General features: G+C 55.0%; 8 protein-coding genes across 8 annotated transcripts; 4 read left to right on the forward strand and 4 right to left on the reverse strand.

Moving 5' to 3' along the window:
* Positions 1-371: 371 nt before the first annotated feature.
* Positions 372-2,132, forward strand: LTHEOB_10162 (F-box domain cyclin-containing protein; the record flags this gene model as incomplete). The annotated part of the gene is made up of 2 exons (XM_035506777.1): positions 372-782; positions 834-2,132. The coding sequence occupies 2 exons, from the start codon at positions 372-374 to the stop codon at positions 2,130-2,132; spliced, it is 1,710 nt and encodes a 569-aa protein (XP_035368200.1).
* A 1,183-nt stretch (positions 2,133-3,315) lies between these two features.
* LTHEOB_10163 (uncharacterized protein) lies at positions 3,316-4,548 on the forward strand (the record flags this gene model as incomplete). Its single annotated transcript, XM_035506778.1, has 1 exon — positions 3,316-4,548. The coding sequence occupies one exon, from the start codon at positions 3,316-3,318 to the stop codon at positions 4,546-4,548; it is 1,233 nt and encodes a 410-aa protein (XP_035368201.1).
* Positions 4,549-4,857: 309 nt separating this feature from the next.
* LTHEOB_10164 (Mfs sugar transporter) lies at positions 4,858-5,335 on the reverse strand (the record flags this gene model as incomplete). Its single annotated transcript, XM_035506779.1, has 3 exons — positions 4,858-5,151; positions 5,201-5,284; positions 5,333-5,335. The coding sequence occupies 3 exons, from the start codon at positions 5,333-5,335 to the stop codon at positions 4,858-4,860; spliced, it is 381 nt and encodes a 126-aa protein (XP_035368202.1).
* A 334-nt stretch (positions 5,336-5,669) lies between these two features.
* Positions 5,670-6,263, forward strand: LTHEOB_10165 (uncharacterized protein; the record flags this gene model as incomplete). Its single annotated transcript, XM_035506780.1, has 3 exons — positions 5,670-5,692; positions 5,748-5,928; positions 5,982-6,263. 3 exons carry the CDS (start codon positions 5,670-5,672, stop codon positions 6,261-6,263), a joined length of 486 nt encoding a protein of 161 aa, XP_035368203.1.
* A 134-nt stretch (positions 6,264-6,397) lies between these two features.
* On the reverse strand, positions 6,398-10,516 carry LTHEOB_10166 (ABC transporter protein; the record flags this gene model as incomplete). The annotated part of the gene is made up of 4 exons (XM_035506781.1): positions 6,398-6,424; positions 6,488-8,734; positions 8,792-9,592; positions 9,650-10,516. The coding sequence occupies 4 exons, from the start codon at positions 10,514-10,516 to the stop codon at positions 6,398-6,400; spliced, it is 3,942 nt and encodes a 1,313-aa protein (XP_035368204.1).
* A 1,162-nt stretch (positions 10,517-11,678) lies between these two features.
* LTHEOB_10167 (uncharacterized protein) lies at positions 11,679-13,427 on the reverse strand (the record flags this gene model as incomplete). Its single annotated transcript, XM_035506782.1, has 1 exon — positions 11,679-13,427. One exon carries the CDS (start codon positions 13,425-13,427, stop codon positions 11,679-11,681), a length of 1,749 nt encoding a protein of 582 aa, XP_035368205.1.
* A 1,065-nt stretch (positions 13,428-14,492) lies between these two features.
* Positions 14,493-16,819, reverse strand: LTHEOB_10168 (uncharacterized protein; the record flags this gene model as incomplete). Its single annotated transcript, XM_035506783.1, has 8 exons — positions 14,493-15,019; positions 15,073-15,134; positions 15,183-15,593; positions 15,647-15,978; positions 16,033-16,145; positions 16,224-16,377; positions 16,447-16,527; positions 16,598-16,819. 8 exons carry the CDS (start codon positions 16,817-16,819, stop codon positions 14,493-14,495), a joined length of 1,902 nt encoding a protein of 633 aa, XP_035368206.1.
* A 410-nt stretch (positions 16,820-17,229) lies between these two features.
* LTHEOB_10169 (Nicotinamide riboside kinase) lies at positions 17,230-18,087 on the forward strand (the record flags this gene model as incomplete). The annotated part of the gene is made up of 1 exon (XM_035506784.1): positions 17,230-18,087. The coding sequence occupies one exon, from the start codon at positions 17,230-17,232 to the stop codon at positions 18,085-18,087; it is 858 nt and encodes a 285-aa protein (XP_035368207.1).
* Positions 18,088-18,219: the final 132 nt, after the last annotated feature.

The raw sequence follows: 18,219 nt of genomic DNA on the forward strand, positions 1-18,219 counted from the left end.
CGCAGGTCGCATGCTGGGGAGGGAGGAGTATTGAGCTTCGCAGGCTAAGAGATCGCGGCGGCGGAGGTGTAAGTGTCAGTGATATGTCAATGACATCTTTTTCGCGGCTGGGCGCGGCAAAAGATCAGAATGGGAGATCGCGACCAAAGGGAAGCAACGCCACTTTGCGCCACGTGCGCGCTGATTGATAGCGGCAGCCACGGCCGGGCCTACCGATCCTTAACGCCGATTACCTCACACGGCTGCCTGCTGCTCGTCATTCTTCAAATTGCCCCGTCCCCCCACCCACATGCGCTCATGACTCTGGCTAGACCCTGTTCACGGCATTCTTATTTTCACCTCCACTAGAGTGATCCGCAGCCCACGCTATCATGTCGAACCCAAACGATCTCCCCGTGAATCCCGCCACTCCTACGGAAGAGGAGCTCGAAACGTTCAGGCGCCAATGGCGAGAGGAAGTTTCGGCGCGTTCCAGGCAGAATCAGCCCTCTTCTAGCGCTCCGCAACATACCGCACACGCCACATCGAGTAGACCACAACATTCTCAGAGGCACAAAGCGCCACTGCCCTCTGACCGACCCAAAGATGCGCACGCCGACGAAGCAGAACCGCATGAATATCATGATCTAGGCGAGAAGCAGTTTGGCAGGAAGCTAGCCGAGCCAGCACCAGAATCGGCCAAGGTGCCTGTATCAGCGTTGGACCATTATGAAGAAGCGGTCAGGAGAGAGACGCAGGGCAACCTGGGCGACAGCGTAAATCTGTACCGGAAGGCATTCAAGGTACTTTGTGAAATGGCTGCCTAGACTGATCCGAGCTGACATGCTCCGCAGTTAGACTCAGCGGTTCAAGACATCTACAAGAAGAAACACTTTCCCGCCGCGTCTTTCCCGAAGCAGAAACCGACAAACGCGAACCCGTCGAATGCGTCCGCCACGGTGCCCAACACTGCCCACCACTCACTAGCCGGCTTCTCTTCAAACATAACCGACCTGGTTTCCTCATTCGCTTCCTTATCCATCCCTGGAGAGGAGCCACCTACCAATCTTTCGGCCCCACCACCATGTCCCATCGCCGAGCTTCCCGAAGAACTACTCGCCGACATTTTGATGTACGTTGCGGTGGATGATGTTGCACAGTTCGCTCGTCTCGCCCAGGTCTGCAAAAGAATGGCGTATCTCGTCATGACAGAAGATCGAGTATGGCGTCGGGTTGCTCTTGGAGATGAGTTTGGATTTGCTTCTATGCATTATAAATGGGCCTGCAGATTGGATGGTAAACCGCTAGACGATGATGGCGAAGGCGGGCGCCTCCTCTCCAGCTATACAGGAATACCGGACCCCGAGGAGGAGGAAGAACGACAAGAAGCCGCCAGAAGGACCAAACTCATTGAATCAGCCCTGCACACGCTACCTCTCGTTCCCGACTCCTACCCGAGTTTCCGTAGCCTCTTCCGCTCTCGGCCTCGCGTTCGATACAATGGTTGCTACATCAGCACTGTGAACTACACGAGACCCGGTGCGCAGCAGAGCAACACGTTGACCTGGGGGATTCCGGTGCTCATCGTAACGTATTACCGTTACCTTCGCTTCTACCCCGACGGCACTTGCATTTCCCTTCTGACTGTAGCTGAGCCACCTGACGTGGTCCCGCATTTGAGCAAAGAATACCTGCGCGGACAGAACGGAGCTCATTCCCATTCTGCCCTTCCGCAAGCAGTGATGAAGGATGCACTACCCGGTCGATGGCGCTTATCCGGTCCCGAACACCCAGTGGATCCGATGCTTTGGCCGTCGTCGTCTTCTTCTTCGTCTCCGTCCACCCCCGCGGAACCTGCCGCTGCGGCTGAAGCCTTACCAACCAGGACCTTGCAGGAGCCCCCGGCCTCTCTAGACTCATCTCTTTCTCCCTCCGAGACAGAGGGTGTCCTGCACATAGAGACTGATGGTGTGACCCCGAAGTATATCTACCGCATGTCTCTTGCATTGAGCCATGCAGGAAAGGGTGCACGTAACAACAAGCTTGCTTGGCAAGGCTACTGGAGCTACAACCGCCTTACGGATGACTGGGGCGAGTTTGGCTTGAAGAATGATAAGCCCTTCTATTGGAGCCGAGTGAAGAGCTGGGCTTAGATCTGGTAAGCTTCCCGTTTTTTTTTTTTTTTGGCATAGTACATCCTGGACCGTGAAGACTCTATAGGAATGGTTGAAACTTGATATTATCATGTGCCAGGACCTGAAAATATGAGCAAAAGCTCAGAATGTAGAAGCACGAGATATTCTAGACGCCTCAGCAATGAATACCATTTGCAGCTTGTCAACACATTTGTCATCTAATAGCTCTTCAGCTTGATCGGTGTCCAATGTATCGTTAAGGTGGGGCTCATTCACGGAGTGAGACAGTACAGTAAGCCTTTCCGTCGAGGGACAATAATAGCCAGAGATTCCTCAGGGGCACAAGACGGTTGTGATTACATAAGCAGGTGTCAGCGATAAAGTGGGGTCAGCCGCTCCAAGGCTACTCTAATCTCGACCTCGCCTGCTGACAGGCAGCACACTAGAATGGCAGAATCCACAACGGGACTGTCATGGACTCCGATAGAGTGAGCCTGGACAGAAGTCGCTAGCGGAGATGATACTAAACTCTGTTAGGTTTACAGCTGCTGAGACGAACATTGTTTGGCAAACTGAGTCAGCTCCACACAGCAAACCCAGACTTTCCCGTACGAGCACGCAGAAAGTACGGACGGGGTGTATTACTTGCAAAAAGCGTCATATCAAATGTGACGAGGCCAGACCACGCTGCGAAAATTGCCTTAAGAACAGAGGTTATTGCGAAGGTTATGCAGTCGAGCCGAAAAAGAAGAAAGCCCCTGGGCCCATCCAGCTCTGCTGGGATTCCAGGCAGGTTGTCCGTAGCACGCCTCCAAGGATACCGCTGCAAATCAATCCAGACGCCCTCGATTTTCGAGACGCCACGAGTAAGCTTTACTTCCAGGAATTCATAGATCTGGTTCAAGGGCCGTGGACCAGTGCGGCATACAACGCCGACTTGTGGGAGGTCATGCTACCTCAACTCGCCCGAAATAGCAACACACTTCGGCATGCCGCAATGGCTATCGGTGCGATGAGCAAATGGCATCAGCAGTCTATATACAAGTCGCTTCGCACTGTGTCGATGCCTGCTGTCGCGACAGCTGAAGACCCGCATTACTTCCACGCCGTCGCTTACTACTGCCATTCCCTCAAGCTACAGAGCCAACAAGGCTCTATACAGGATGCAATTGTTTTGTCAGTGCTGTCTCTAGCATTCGAAATGCTCAGAGGCAACAGGAGAGCTGGGCTGGACCACGTCAACCACGGCTTGGCTCTATTGCTCTCTCTCCTGACGGATGAAGATGCGGCTCGCCAGGTAGCCAGCGTGGCACCGAACCCGAAGCAGCTCCTTGGCACTATAGCAGACGTCTTCGCGCACCTTGCATCACAGGCTCGCACCATTCTCCGCGGCAGGGTCGGCCACGGCCCGTCGCTCCCAAACCTCGCGAAGGGACTGAAGCAGAAAAAGCAAACAATGGATTCCTTCCTGGTCCTTCTCAGCGACTTGGCCCCTGCCCCTGCCACTATATCAATTGACACTATCCCAGACGTCTTCAACACCCTCGACGAGTTCGGACAGTACTGGGCCGCCACCCGGCGTCACCACACAGCCCTGACAAAGATCATGACAGACGTAATGAACGACGCAGACACAATCAGCACGAACAACGAAGAATCCATCAACAGATTCTACGCCGAGCTTCTCGGGAACAAGCGGCTGCGAGACTTCTGCGACACGTCCCGGAAGGCGACGCACAAGCTGGACACGGCGTTCCGGCCTCTCTTCAACAAAGTCCTCATGGGCGACCCCTCGTCGCCCGACTACATCCGCGCCGTCCACCTGCGCCTGCAGTTCCTCGGCATGGTCGTCTTCGAGGACCCGCCGCAGTACCTGCAGGTCGCCGCGCTGGAAGCGCGCACGCCGCTCTTCCGCGAATACCTCACCCTGGCCTCGCTCGCGCTGCGGATGCTCTTCCAACAGCGCAACAACGACATCAAGGCCGCCGCAGTCAATCCAGCGCACCAGCTGTCGCTGCAGTGCGGCATCGCGTGGAACCTGTTCATCATGGCGCTCTTCTGCCGCGACCCGCCGACGCGCGACGAGGCGCTCCACCTGCTGCGCGACTACCCGGGCCACGACGGGCTGTGGGACACGCGCGCGCTGCACGCCCTGGCCCTGAAAAATCGTGACGTCGAGCGCGCCAATATGGCCGAGGGCACGCCCGACGAGCAGTGGCGCCGGCTGTGGCGTCGCGAGTTCGTGTTCGAGGACGCGGGCGAGCGCGTCGTGCTGCGGTTCATGGCGAAGGATGAGGAGAAGGGTGGAGAGTGGACGCTGGTGGAGGAGGCGGCGGAGGTGCGGACGAGGGTGGAGGATGTGAGGTGGGTGCGTCAGCCGCTTAGGGGGCAGAGTTGGTTGCTTATGGCGGATTTGTATGCGGATAAGTTTTGATGGCTGGTGGTGATATCCCTGGCGAAGTGGTGGTGGTGGTGGTCGTAGTCGTCGTCTGCTGCGGGAACAGGAAGAAGGCGCGCCAAAGGAAAGGCGTGCACTGCATTGCTATTCTACTCACATGTATTAAGCTGATCTCCACTATCTCAGTGAAAGGTAGTCTATTCTTATTACTTCATTAAGCAAAAGTGAGAGCGGAAAGTGTGTATCATGATTAACGATGTCTGACCCCATCACCCGAAAGAAATTCAGGTTTAACACGGCTGGGATTGATGTGGGTCTCCTTGGTCACTTAGCTGAACCCTTCGTTCAGCCCCACTGAACCTGGTCTAGGCCCACCTTCCGCAACACAGCCAGAAACTCCTCTCTCGCACGCATCTCCTTTTTGCGTGCCTCCGTCACCGCCATGAAGTACTTGCTGCGGCTTTCCAACAAGATCTTCATCCTGTTTGCGCTGTCGTTGTCAGGGGCGTCGTCGTAAGCTTCAAGCTCGGCAGTGCGTTCCCGCAGCTGTTCTTGCAGCCTTTTGATCTTGTCCTGCGCCGCCTCGTACGTCTCAGTGGCCAACTCCAGCTTGGTGCGCAGAATCGTGTCCTCGCTTTCCTGTGATAGGTCAGCACCATCTGTTGGCGCCAGAAACGGCTGCCCTTACCTCATTGATTGGTATCGTGTTGGTGCGGTGGCGATTGGCACTTTCGAATAGCTCGTCGAGGTTCTGTTGTCGCTTGGGTGGCGGCTTGAATATGTCAGCCTAAGGTAATTCCGCATCATAAGTTCAAAATACCATGCTTCAGCGCAATAGTAGGAGCCGAAGCGGAGTGGATTATCGCTCAGATGATAGTGTTTAAAAGCGGCGATGGCTTTTGAACCAGTGCTGATAACTCTGTCCTCGAAAAGATATGGAGTGTTGGTGGATGAAGAGGGCTGAGGATGAGATTGCGCATGACGCAGGTATGAGGTCCGCAGCGCGTGAAAGCCTAGGTTGGAAGGCGCACGAATGCGACTTCCTCCGTTCGACCTACCTTCTACCTTCTTAGCTCGGACGAGCTCTTGGACATCCCCATCACCCAATCCCATCCTTAGCGCTGCACATTCATCTCTTACAGCCAAGACAGTCGAAAATGTCAAGGGAGAACGCGGACAGGTTTGCCAAAATGTTTGCTCAAAGGCGAAGTGGTGACCGCTGACGACTCTAGTAGAGATGCCAAGCGCAATGAAGTCGGCGAGCTCATTCAAAAGACGACAGAGGTGAACAGAACCATAGTCGAGCTTGATGCACAGCTTGCGCATGTAGCGGCTCAGCTGAATGACAAGCGGACTCGCGGCAAAGACGAGCGAATCATAATCAAGAAGTTCTTTGGAAAGGACGAAGGGTCAATGGTAAGGAAAACGATGCGCAATGGCGATGGTTTGAGGACTGACAAGGCTTCCAGTCGATTGAGAACAAAGCCCTCGTGAAGCTCCGCGAAGAAGACGTGAAAGGCATGCAGAATGTGCTGAAGAAGTTCGAGGAGTCGATGTACAACGAAATCAAACAGATCTATTCGGAAACGGTTACTCCTGCTGAAGTTGCGGAGGAGATTGAGCGGCACGTTGATGAGAACAGCGAAATCGGAGAATACTGCCGCTGGCTGAAGGAAAACGTACCCATTGACGAGAAGGAAAAGGACGAGATGAAGCAGAAACTCAGGCAGCTCCTCAAGGGACCGGACTAATCATTAATCGCAGTACATACTGCATACTTTACACCAAAACCCGGCTAATAATCCTATTATCCTTCAAGCCATAAACGGTAGAGATGAGAGAGCTCGTTCGTTAGTCAGGTCTATAATGCATCGCTGGCATCCGTCTACTGATCCAAGGCTTGACTTTGACACTGAGAGTTCTCACGTTAGCATGAACTTAAACGAGCAAGAGCGAAGGAGGAACAGGAACTCACCATTTCCCAATAAACACCCTGCTTCCTCACAAGCTCGTTGTGAGTGCCCTTCTCCACCACCCTCCCCTCATCGAACACGAAGATGACATCAGCATTCTGGATGGTCGACAGCCGGTGCGCGACGGCGATCATGGTGCGGCCACTCCGCGCCTTCTCGAAAGCCGCCTGGACGATCTTCTCCGACTCCGAATCCAGCGCCGACGTCGCCTCGTCCAGCAGCAGGATCTTGGGGTCGCGAATCAGCGCGCGCGCGATGGCGATGCGCTGCTTCTGGCCGCCGGACAAGGAGACGCCCTTCAGGCCGACGTCGGTGTCGTAACCCTCGGGCAGCGAAACGATAAAGTCATGGATAAAGGCGTCGCGGCACACCTCGTGGATCCTCTCCTCCGACACGGCGGCGCTCTGGTCGGCGTTGAGGCCGAACAGGATGTTGTCGCGGATGGTGCCGCGGAAGAGGGTCGGCTCCTGCGCGACGAGCGAGAGGCTGCGGCGGTAGTCGTAGACGCCGATGCTGCTGATGTCGACGCCGTTGCAGAGGACGGCGCCGCGGGTGGGCTCGTAGAAGCGCTCGAGCAGGGAGATGGTGGTGGTCTTGCCGCAGCCGGAGGGCCCGACGAAGGCGGCGTACTGGCCCTTTTCGATGGTCAGGTTGAGGCCGTCGAAGATGAGGGCGTCGCGCGTGGGGTACTTGAAGTGGACGTCCCGCAGTTCGATCCGGACGCCGCCCTCGGATTCGGGTATGCTGCTGTCGTTCTCCTTTGTTGCTGTTGGGGGGACTTGGTCGAGAAGCGCGGATTCTTGGATGTCGAGGATACGATTCGCGGCTGCTCGCGCCTGTGCGGCGTTGGGCGTGATGGAGAGGGCTTGACTTGCCGCCTCGGTTCCTTGGATGATGGCCATGAAGCAGACGAAGAATGCCTCCATCGAGTACTCGCCGCTGGCCAGGAGCCCGCCGCCATACCAGAAAACCAAGGCCTGGCAGCCGAGACTGGCGCTGTCGGCGAAGCCGAAAAGCGGTGCCGTCCACTTGGCTTTGTGGAGCGCTTCCCGGACGTGGCCGTGCAGGAGCTTCTGGTATCGGCCGTTGATTCTGGACTCCATCGTGAGGGACGAGACTGTTCTGATGGCGCCGATGGCCTCGGCCGCGAACTGCGAGCTTTCCATGAAGACGGCCGAGTTCATCTCTTCGAACTGCACCTCCTGCCTGTACTTCCAGAAGCCTGACGCAAGCAAGATCGGCATCGTGATGAACATGGAAATCAGGCCGAGCTTCCATCCAAAGACGAGCGCGATGGTGACGCAGCCGATGACGTTGAAGATACCCGAGAGCATAAATGCCAGATTCAAGCCAAACAGCTCTTCTATCTGCTTTGCATCGCTCGCTATCCGCGCGCTCAGTGTGCCGTGGGCGTTTTTGTCCTCGTCGAAGAAGCGGAGCTCTTGGTGCAGCATGCCGGTAAGGTATTCCCTCTTGCAAGCTGCACTGACGAAGAACTGAATGCGTAAGCTGATCCACCCCTGGAAGAGGTACGCGATGCCGACGCCCCCAGCCAGAGCGAACCACATCAAGCCCCAGAAGTCTCCTGCCTTCTTGAGTTCGTCGCCCTGCAGAAGGAAAACGCCGACGACCTTTGCGAACAGCCAGGCTTGGATCGGCGTACCCGCTCCTACCGCCATGGCGGACAGGATGACGGTGAGGTAGTAAGGCCACTGCACTCGCTGGATGGATAGAACTCCCATGAATGCGCGGATAAAGCCCCGAGGCTTGCCGGCCACCTTTCCTTCGGACTTATCGTCGTGATCTGGGACCATGGCCTGTTTGGAACTGCTGGATACATTATCTGGCTCTGCGTCGAACTTCGGTGCCAGCGTACCAGGCTCCACTTCATCAGTATTGGACACATGTAATGCTTGTGCCCGGACCAGAGCGCTGTAGACGCCAGTGGGATTGGAAATAAGGCTCTGATGTGTGCCTTCCTCGACTGCTCGCCCCTTCTGCATGACAACGATGTGGTCGGCCTTTTTGATCGTCGAGAGGCGGTGGGCAATGGTGATGGTTGTGCGGTTCCGCGTGACTCTGTCGAGGGCAGCTTGGACTATCCTTTCGCTCTTGGCGTCGATTGCGCTGGTGGCTTCGTCCAGGATGATAATCCGTGGCTTTTTGATGATGCTCCTGGCAATGGCAAGACGTTGCTTCTGACCCCCTGACAACTTCGCCCCGGCATCACCGACTCGTGTGTCGTAGCCCTGCCGAATCATTAATTAGACTTTGTCTGCCATTATTTCGAGGGACTGGATGCTTACATCGGGTAGGCGACTGATGAAGTCATGGGCATAGGCTTCCTGGCATGCCTCCTGAACCAGCTCTCGCTTCCGCTCTTCGGGCTCATCTTCCCACTCGGTTCCGAGAAGACCGTTTGCAACATTGCCAAAGATGGTGTCGTTAAAGAGGAAGGGCTCTTGCTGGACCAGGCCGACCTGTGCTCTCCACCATTTGAGGTCGAAATCTTCCAAATTGAAACCACCCGCCATTATGGAGCCGGAGAGGGTGGGATTGGCAATCGTCTTCGAGTCGTCTTCAGTGTGGTCACTCTTCCCATCTTCAGTGTTGTTATCCTTTCCATCATTTGATTTCTCCTGCGGCTTAGGCTGGACCACCTGGGGCAGCGTGTGCTGTTCTCTTAGAGAGTACCACCGCTCCAGTAAGCCAACCACTGTGCTCTTTCCAGATCCAGATGGACCAACGAGAGCAGTGTTCTGGCCTGAGCGAATGCGGAAGCTCAGCGCATCTAGAACTCTGACACCGGGCCGGCTGGGATATTCAAACGTCACGTCCTCGAATAAGATGTCTTCGGAGGTGATTTCCGGCTTGAGGGACCCAGATTTGGGCAGGGGCGCATCGATCACCGTAAACAGCTCACAGGCGGCAACCATGGCCTTGCTGACAGCCATGAGCGGCGTCGCAATGCGCTCCAAGGAGGTGAGGATCATCATGACGGACATGAGCACGACAATAACCACGCCGGCGTTGTCGATGCCGCCGGCAATGTACCGTTGGATGCCGTACCAGAAAGCCAGGCCGAACGCTCCGAATACCCCGAAGAACTGTTTCTACGTTAGCTCGTCTTGGGGGCCGCGCGGCTGGAGGTTGATTCAACATACGAGTAGACCGAACTGAGCACCGATGAAAGGGGCCATTTTTTGGGCCCTTTTCATAGCCTCTTGCACCCATTCTCCGTAACGAGAAGCAATACGGCCTTGAGCACCACAAGCCATAACCAGCCGGATTCCCTCGAGAGCTTCGGTGGCAATAGCTGTTCCTTCGGCATCCGCCTGCCCAGTCGCCGTCTGGGCCTTGACGATGAATGGCAAGACGACCGACAGGACGACCAAGGTATACAGGATCAACGAGGACGTCACCAACGTCAGATCCCAGCTCCAAGTGAAAGCGATGATCACGGCAGCCACGATGGTGCTCAAGAACTGCACGAATGTCCCCAGGCGCTCAGAAATACCAATCTGCAGAGTATTCGATGTAGTCGTGATAGCGGTCGCGGGCGCTCCAGGAGGCATGGAGTCGATGACGTGGATCGATTGGGCAAATATCGATTGCAAGTAATGCAGGCGCACTGCTGACGACAAGCGGATGCCTATCATCCTGAAGCAGAACTTGTCGATGGCGTTCAGGCCCCAACGGGCAAGGAAGAGGGCCATGATATATAAAGCCTGTTGATTCAGGAGTTTCTGAAAATCATCGCGAGTTATGTCGTCGCCATCTCGGAAGTAGTCCGTGAACTGGTCGACAAGCTGCCCGAAAATGACGTTCATGAGAGGCAGAGTTATACCCGCTCCGATCGACACCAGCGAGGCGATCGCGTATATGCAAAAGTCCCATTTCGTCGCATAGCTGAAGACTCTGAGGTAGTCTGCGAAAGTCGGTGTTCGTTCTGGCCGTTTGGGGTTCGGTTCTGTTGTGGTGCATTCGTCGGCCGGGACTGGGTTGTCGGCTGGGACTGGGTCACCGCCCATGTTTCGTACTACCTAGACAGCACTCGTTAGGCTAACAACTCTAAGCAACGAACAACGATCGGGCAGGCAGGCCTTACACTTGATAGTACCTAAGAAACGTCTACTGATCGTGGTAACAATGGTTGCTGTCTCTATGCCGTTCTGAGAAATCCTGGACAATCTTGGGTTTTTGGTGCTGCTTGGGATAGGAGTCCAACCGATCAATTGGTCGAGGAAAAGTAAAGATGGAATTGTAAAAAGAGGAGAGGGAAGCTGAGAAGCTGGCAGTTTCTTAGCAAAACGATCCGATGTCTCTTGAGAATTTGGCGAAATATGAACATCTTGAATGCCTGGAAAGTGGCAACTCCTACTGCTGCTATGGTCGTAAAAGCATTACCGCTTTTGGATTTTACGACCCGTGCGCTTCAGCGTGGCACCATCCTCCGTCTTACAATCCTCCACTCTGCGAGGGTCTTTTAGCGTTGCCTCTTTTGGACTGTTACGAGCCGTGCACTTGTGCAGGATACGACGCCATACTATATCGGGAATACCGCCTTGGCGTGGGGGCCTCTGCGTGCTGGTGGGTGTTAACCAGTCACATACAAGCCACGTGCTTCTGATATCACATCGGTCTCACCGAGAGATGAGTCAGAGTCAAGATGAGGGGCGCAATAATCCGGTATGATGAAGTGTACGCCTTGCGCAACCTCTCAGCGTCCTGCAGGACAAGCACGCCGATAACTAGAGGAATAGGTGGAACAACAAACCTTTGACAGGAGGTTATGACTGGGTGTTGAGAATATCAAAAAGTTTCTAGTAGAGGATAGCGAAACAATTCACAGACCCGAATTTCTTTGCGGACAATTATCTTTACGACACTGGCAACTTCCGAGGCAATGCGCTCGGCAGTTTTTTTTTTTTTTTAAATCATAAACAAGCGCACTAGATATTATTTGACCAACTTGCAATATATTGTGTAACACATTATGACTAGTTGAAAAAAAAAAGGGGGGGGGGGGGGCAAGATGATCCATAGAATATCCGCAGGCAGTGTAGATAGAATATATACGCTGTAGTGGCTAACTAGCAAAAGAAGAGAGGCGAATAATATGGAATACACCAGATACTCTGTTAACTAAAACTCAACGTGTTTGCCTGGTTCAACACTACTTACTTGTCGCCTTTACGAGCGAGACCTAAGCCCAAAGGCAAGGCCAAATATCAAACCTGAAATGAGGATAAAACCGATGGCGAATCCAGCGTACGTTCCAGTTTTGATCTTTGATCCCTGGGCATTGGCCGGTTGCACCTCAGTCGTTACTTTCGTCTTCCTATTCCCTGCATGGCTCAGTGTGGCCAGTTCAATGTCATCCCCGGCCTGTGCGAAGTTTTGTCCCGCTCCTTCATCTTCACTCTCCTTCGTAGCCATAATTTGACCGAGTATTTTCGCTCTGTACTCCCCCAGCGCGTTTTCTTCCTTTAGCACTGCCTGCACTGCTCTTTCCCGCATCACATCTTCCTTCGTCTTCTTCGACGCCCTCTTCATCTTCTTCCTCCTCAAAACGTTCCGCAGGTGCGTCTCAAAGTACCCCTCGATAACATCGATTGGCACGCTGCTCCAATCATCTAGCTGCGCTTCGGACACATCCGATATGGACAGGTTGTATTCCTCCAGTTTCTGCATAAGCAGATCCCAATGACGGTTGGCGGACTGCGGGTGACCTTCGTCCTGCAACAAGGTCTGGCTAGCACTCCCGCTGGCTTCCGCCGGTACTCGCTCAGCTGCAGGAAGACGATCAGACGGCGTAAGAGGCCAGTGTGGGGATGGAATCGGTTCGGCCTCATCCTCCTCTTCCTCCTCTTCTTCCGCCGTCGCCTCCTCCGCTGCCGAACCTGATGCCTCATCACCCCCATCATATTTCTCCGCCCCATCCTCCTCGTCAAATTCCAGCTGCGCGCTCGATCCATTCTCGTTCAGCGCCTCCCTCAAGAAATCCAGGAACTGCCACAACGACACATCCACGAACCTCTGCTGTCCTCCTCTTCCCCTTTCTCCTCCCCCCTCATCATCATCTCCTTCACCACCACCCTCACCACCCTCACCACCCTCACCACCCTCACCCCGCCCCAAATCCACAAACCTCACCGCACCCCCCTCCACATCCGCACCGGCATCCAACCCGCACCGCTCCGCACCCCCGGTCTGCACCGCATGGTCGAGCACGAACAGCAACCGGCGATCCTCCTCGCACAAGCGGCTCGGATCGATCTCCGACGCCTGCAGGAAGTCCGCGATGCGCGGCAGGAAGCCGTCATCGTCATCGATCACGTCCCACTGGTCGACAATGCTCGACAGGATGGACAGGTGCGCAGCGGAGGCGCCGAGCCAGGGGAGGGTCGGGGTGAGGGGGTAGGCTTTCGGCGGTGGTAGCGTCGGGCGGGGGAGACGGCGGCGGTGGCCGGGGCGGCGGCGGCGGTGGGTGCGGGCGGCTAACGGTGTCCAGACGGTGGGGAGGTCGTTGGAGATGACGGTGTCGATCTGGCCGAGCGAGTTGCGGCGCGAATCGCTCTCTTCGGCGGTGGTGTCGGTGGGCGGCGGCGGGTAGATGGGGAAGATGCGGGGTGGTGGCAGGAGGTTGTTGTTGTGGTCGGTGGGCAGGGACTGGCTCTGCGGAGGGCGTAGTTCAGTTGCATCCGTGGACGAAGGGCCGGAAACAGGAATTAAATATTCAAGGGGATAGTCGTGCCTTAGATCATCGATCCATTGAGCTCCGGTCTCTGTGCGTGCGGTGGAGACGTCTGGTTGGACTTCAGGGGAAACCGAGGTCGTCTGTACGTCTTCAGTGGTGAATTCGCTGTCCTCCGCTTCGGAAGCGATTTCTAGTTGAGATCCAGAGGGTCTAGGCGAAAATATCTTTGCTGCTCTTGTCATGCCAAGGACTTGCTCGTCCTCCCACAACGAACTGAACGCAGGGTAGGGGTAATGCAGCCTAGGTGGCATCACACCTGTCACGGACGCTACATCATCATTACTAATCTCATCCACAGTGACATATGCCGAACTTGTGTGCCCTGCCGAGTCCAACTTACCTTGCTCTAACGGTAGAGGACTCACTGGTTGACGTTTCTCCAGATCTTCCTCCATCTTGTCAATGATCCAACTGACCACGAACTGCCGATTTGCTGACACTTCTGTATGCCGTTTTGATTTTTGTAGTCACCGGCTTCTGGGTGATGTGATATCGTTCGAGTCACTTATTCTCAGCTCTTGTTGGTGAGTGGTGAGTCAGTGTGGGTGTGCTCGCTACATCGTTTTATAGCTGCATGGGGAGGGAGGGATGCTTTGACAGGAACATTGACCTTGCCATGGGCGTCTAATATAGGCTTGGGTATGGGTGCTCATCGACAGATTTTACTAGCACGATATGTATGGTTAAAGGGTCTTTGAAATATCGGTAGTTGAGTTTTAGTATCCAAATCCGCAGTCTTGTTGAATCAGGGTCTTTTCTGTCAAGACTTCGGCAATAAAAGCCGCACGGCAGATTGAGAACATGCCTAATGCGATGATGTTTTGGATAATGTACAGCTTTCTGAGTATAGGGCACTCGATATCCAACGGGATCGCACCTGTGAACAGAAGGGTTGAGCTCTCGATGCATATATACAGTCCTCAACTTACCTTATTGCCAGCAAAAAGAACATAGACCATGGAAGCAAACTCGTGCAGGAAGAGACCGTTCCCGATATACGCAGAACGGTGCCTATTAGCTCTTCGGTAGCTCCCGTTAATCCTACCCGGCGATTTCATTTTCAACCAAAAAAAAACTCGCCACGTCCCCAAACCAAGGCCAAGGACTGGGGAAGCGGGAGTAATCCGGACACGACAGTTGGTTCCGCGCCCAAAGCAAGGATAAAGCCGTCTAAATTTTCCGTTCCAGTACAAGTTATTCCAAATAAATGCAACCCTTTCCCATGATCACCACCTACCATGAAGAGATCACTTTTCGGCAACCAACATCTTAGCATCCTCCACCGCTGCCCTAGAGACCTTCTTGAGCAGGACCTTGTGGTCTGCCTCACGGTACCTCTCCCAGTGGTCCAGGTCCTCTCTGGCCTGGATGGAAAGGGTCTCATAGCCTTGCTTGATGACCTTACTAACCTCTCTCGGGCTAAGGTTCTTGCTCTTGACCTTGCCCTTCTCATCGCCTTCCAGCAGCGCGTGGTAGTGCTTCGATACGCTAACCAAGGTCTCGATCGAGTTCGAGCTAGACTGCTTGGAAAGTTCGTATGCATCGCGGAACTTGGTGAGGATGTCGCCCGTTTCGACCAGCTTGTAGAAGAGGTCGTCGTATGCTGCCGCATCAGGGAGGAAAGACTCTCCGGCAGATAGGGAGAGGGCAATGAGGTTCACCGTATCGTCGATCAGGCGACTGGATTCACGGAGCGACTTGATGTCGTTGGCGTATGTGGTTAGGAACCGGATGAACGAAAGAAGCGATCGCCACAACTCGGACCAGTGGTAGACTTTTTGTGGTGAGTACAGGGTCTGAGACGGCGTGAACCAGTGAATCGCTTACCAAATCGTATCCGGGATCTGGCCAGGAAAGAGATGATGCGTAGTATGACTCCCAAACAGAGACTAAGTAAATCAGCGCCAGTTCCTCTACATATGGAATTCAAGTCATACATGTAGTACTCGGTGTCAAGGCGACGCCGAAGGTTGTGGTTAATGCCATCAATCACGATGTCCAGAATGTACGCTGCCAGGACCCTATCTGTCCGCACAACAGGCAGATAGGGCTGTCTCTGCCTGCAGAGCCTGACCGGAGTTTTGCTTTCTTCGCTGCATATCCGCTTCGCAAGCGCGGGATCTTCAATGACAATCTGCAGAATGTAGAGATTCACGTGAGAATAGAGAGCCGTTCTTGCCGAACGATGGGCATGCTGAAAGAGATAAGACGTGAGAGAAAGAAAAGCGCTGAAAGGAGTAATGTCCGTCTTGCTCGCAGCCGGTAAGTTGATCAGGTTGAAGCAGAACAGTTTGTTTGCGTTTGCGAAGTCATAGGCGGAAAGGAGAATGGCGGCATCCGGACCAGGCCTGCAGTGATCGTCAGTTTGATCTTCATTAACTGAAATTGAGAAGTAACATACAAGGTAGTGAACAGAGACTGTGCCTCTTCCGGAGAGGGGGCGGGTGACGCAGGACGAGATCCAGTCAGGGCACCCAAGCCCACATAGCTGAGAGCAGTTCCAATTGACCAAGCCTCAGGGGTATCATCCTGTACAGCAACGTATCTGTCCCTCAGGTCGCGGCAAGTGTTTCCCACGCATTGAACTGTCTTCTTGATAGCCACATCATTGACGAAGTCGTCAAGGCGCAGCCGGTAGGGGTTCTGGAATTCGAACTTGTTGTAGTTGGCTAGGAGTCCCAAGAGAATGAATGGTTCGGAGATCTCGCCCGACAGCTCAGAGTCTTGAACAAACTGTATAGATTCATTAGTACAGCAATTGCGAGAGACTGTGCCTTGCCTCCATACCTTCATCAATGATGGGAATAGATCGCGATGTGTGAAGTACGAAATCAGGCCAGTCGAATACGCTCCTGAAGTAATGGAAAGAGCCACACGGATGGCCTTCCTGCGGATTTGTACTATCCTGGTGTCAACATGCCTTCCAACGAGAAGAGGGGATTCCCAGCGGTCTTCCGTGGTCTGTCAAGGAGACTCACTATTCCGTCCGCTTCGAATGATATTATCCAAGGCAGCCACCAGGTCGGTAAGGACGGCATCGGCGTCATCGAGGCCGGCGAGCACGGAGAGGATATCGGAGCTCGGATTGGTGTACTTCTTGCTCAGCACGGCGCCTAAGAAGACTGTCAAAGTCTAGTTCGTAAGTCGGCGGGTTTTCTGGAAAGCGGAAGAGACGCAAACGGCGTGGTCGGTCGGTCTTACATCGAGCGCGATCTCGTCGGACGGAGCTTTGGCAGCTTGCACACGATCAATTGCGCGCAAGAAGAGCTGCTGCGCGGGAACCTTTCCAGCAATATTGTGGTGAGCATGGATGCGTGGCACAGCTGAGATTGCTTCGGGAGCCTTGATTTACCTGGAGGTGCAGCATCTGGTCGGCATTCAGGCCCTGCAAGACGCGTCGCAAGCTCGGGGGGTCCGGCTTGAGCAGGAAGAACTCCTGCCAGAAGCCCTCGGATTGTTCATAGTCGTGGTCCTCGTCAGCATTGGGGAGCTGGAACAGAGCCTCGTAAAGCTTGACGATTTTGGGCTGGAACGTGTCTGGGCGAGACACCTGGGTCAGCGGCGACGGCTCCATCTCAGAGAGCTAGCTGGGCGATGTTTCGCTCGTATGTGCCGGAGGCCGGAGACTAAGGACACGCAGGTGTGTTGCGCTCACCTGGGGCAGCCCCAATTTCCGCGCCAGATCTGCCCTGTGCCTGCTTGCCGCAAGGCCGCCGCACCAATCGTCATAGGCCGCTCCCCGGCGCGGGGTCCATCTGCCAGGTGCCTCGCGCTGCCCCTCCGTTCCTGCAACGGCCTCAACCGCTACAAGAAAAAAGGGAGAAAATCCACTTTCTGGCCCCCCTTACCTCCGCTGCGGACCCTCGCGCGACCCTGTCCCCGGACGAGAGCCCGGCGGAGGCCCGTTACTACTGTCCCGCCATGGTCTCCCACAACCACCCCACCGCCCGGTCCTCCCCGCCAACCCACCTCTCCGCCGCGCAAATGGCAGACATCGCGCAGACGGACGCCCCGGGCCCGGGCACCTTTGACCTCACCGCCGGCAACAGCAGCAGCGCCGCCGCCAAGCCGACGTCGCCGCCGCCCGCCGTCCTCCTCGGCCTGTCTGGGCCCTCGAGCAGCGGCAAGACGACGCTCGCCCGCCTGCTGCGCGACATCCTGCCGAACGCGTACATCCTGCACCTCGACGACTTCTACAAACACGACTCGCAGATCCCGGTCAACGACAAGGGCATCCAGGACTGGGACTGCCTGGGCGCCATCGACGTCCCCGCGCTGCGCGCCGCGCTCGCCCACATGCGCGCGCACGGCGAGCCGCCGCCCGACTTCGTGAGCAAGGAGGACAAGAACGCCGTCGGCGAGTGCGGCATCGCGGCCGAGGCCATCGAGCGCTGCAGGGCGCGCGTGCGGCGGTTCTTCGAGCAAGCCGGCGTGGCGGAGAGGCTGGGCGGCCGCAGGATTGCCATGGTGGACGGCTTTCTGCTGTTTTCGGAGGAGATGGCGGAGCTGGGTATAAGAGACCAGTTTGACGTGAAGCTGTTCCTGCGCACGAACTATCAGACGGCTAAGCGTAGGCGAGAGGCGCGGTCTGGGTACGTGACGCTGGAAGGCTTCTGGGAGGACCCGCCAGGTTATGTGGATGATATCGTGTGGCCAAACTACGTCAAGGACCACAAGTTCTTGTTCAAAGAGGGCGATATCAATGGCGAGGTAGACGAGGAGGTTTGTAAAAGAATAGGCATCAAAGCCATGCCCAAGGATGCAGCTGAAGATATGGGAAAGGTCCTCGATTGGGCTACCAAGGTAATTGTAGATGAGCTGGACAAAATAACCCGGTCATAAAAAAAATATTTAGACTTCAATACGGCGTTCAATCCAGGACAGAACATGTAAGATTTGTATCTCTTCTGTCAAAGAGTAGAGCTGCATAGCAGCGGGTATCACAAGATTAAATAGATGTCAAAAATAAAAACA

This window comes from Lasiodiplodia theobromae, assembly GCF_012971845.1.
Source record: "Lasiodiplodia theobromae strain AM2As chromosome Unknown scaffold_36, whole genome shotgun sequence".
NCBI classification, from domain to species: Eukaryota; Fungi; Ascomycota; class Dothideomycetes; order Botryosphaeriales; family Botryosphaeriaceae; genus Lasiodiplodia; species Lasiodiplodia theobromae.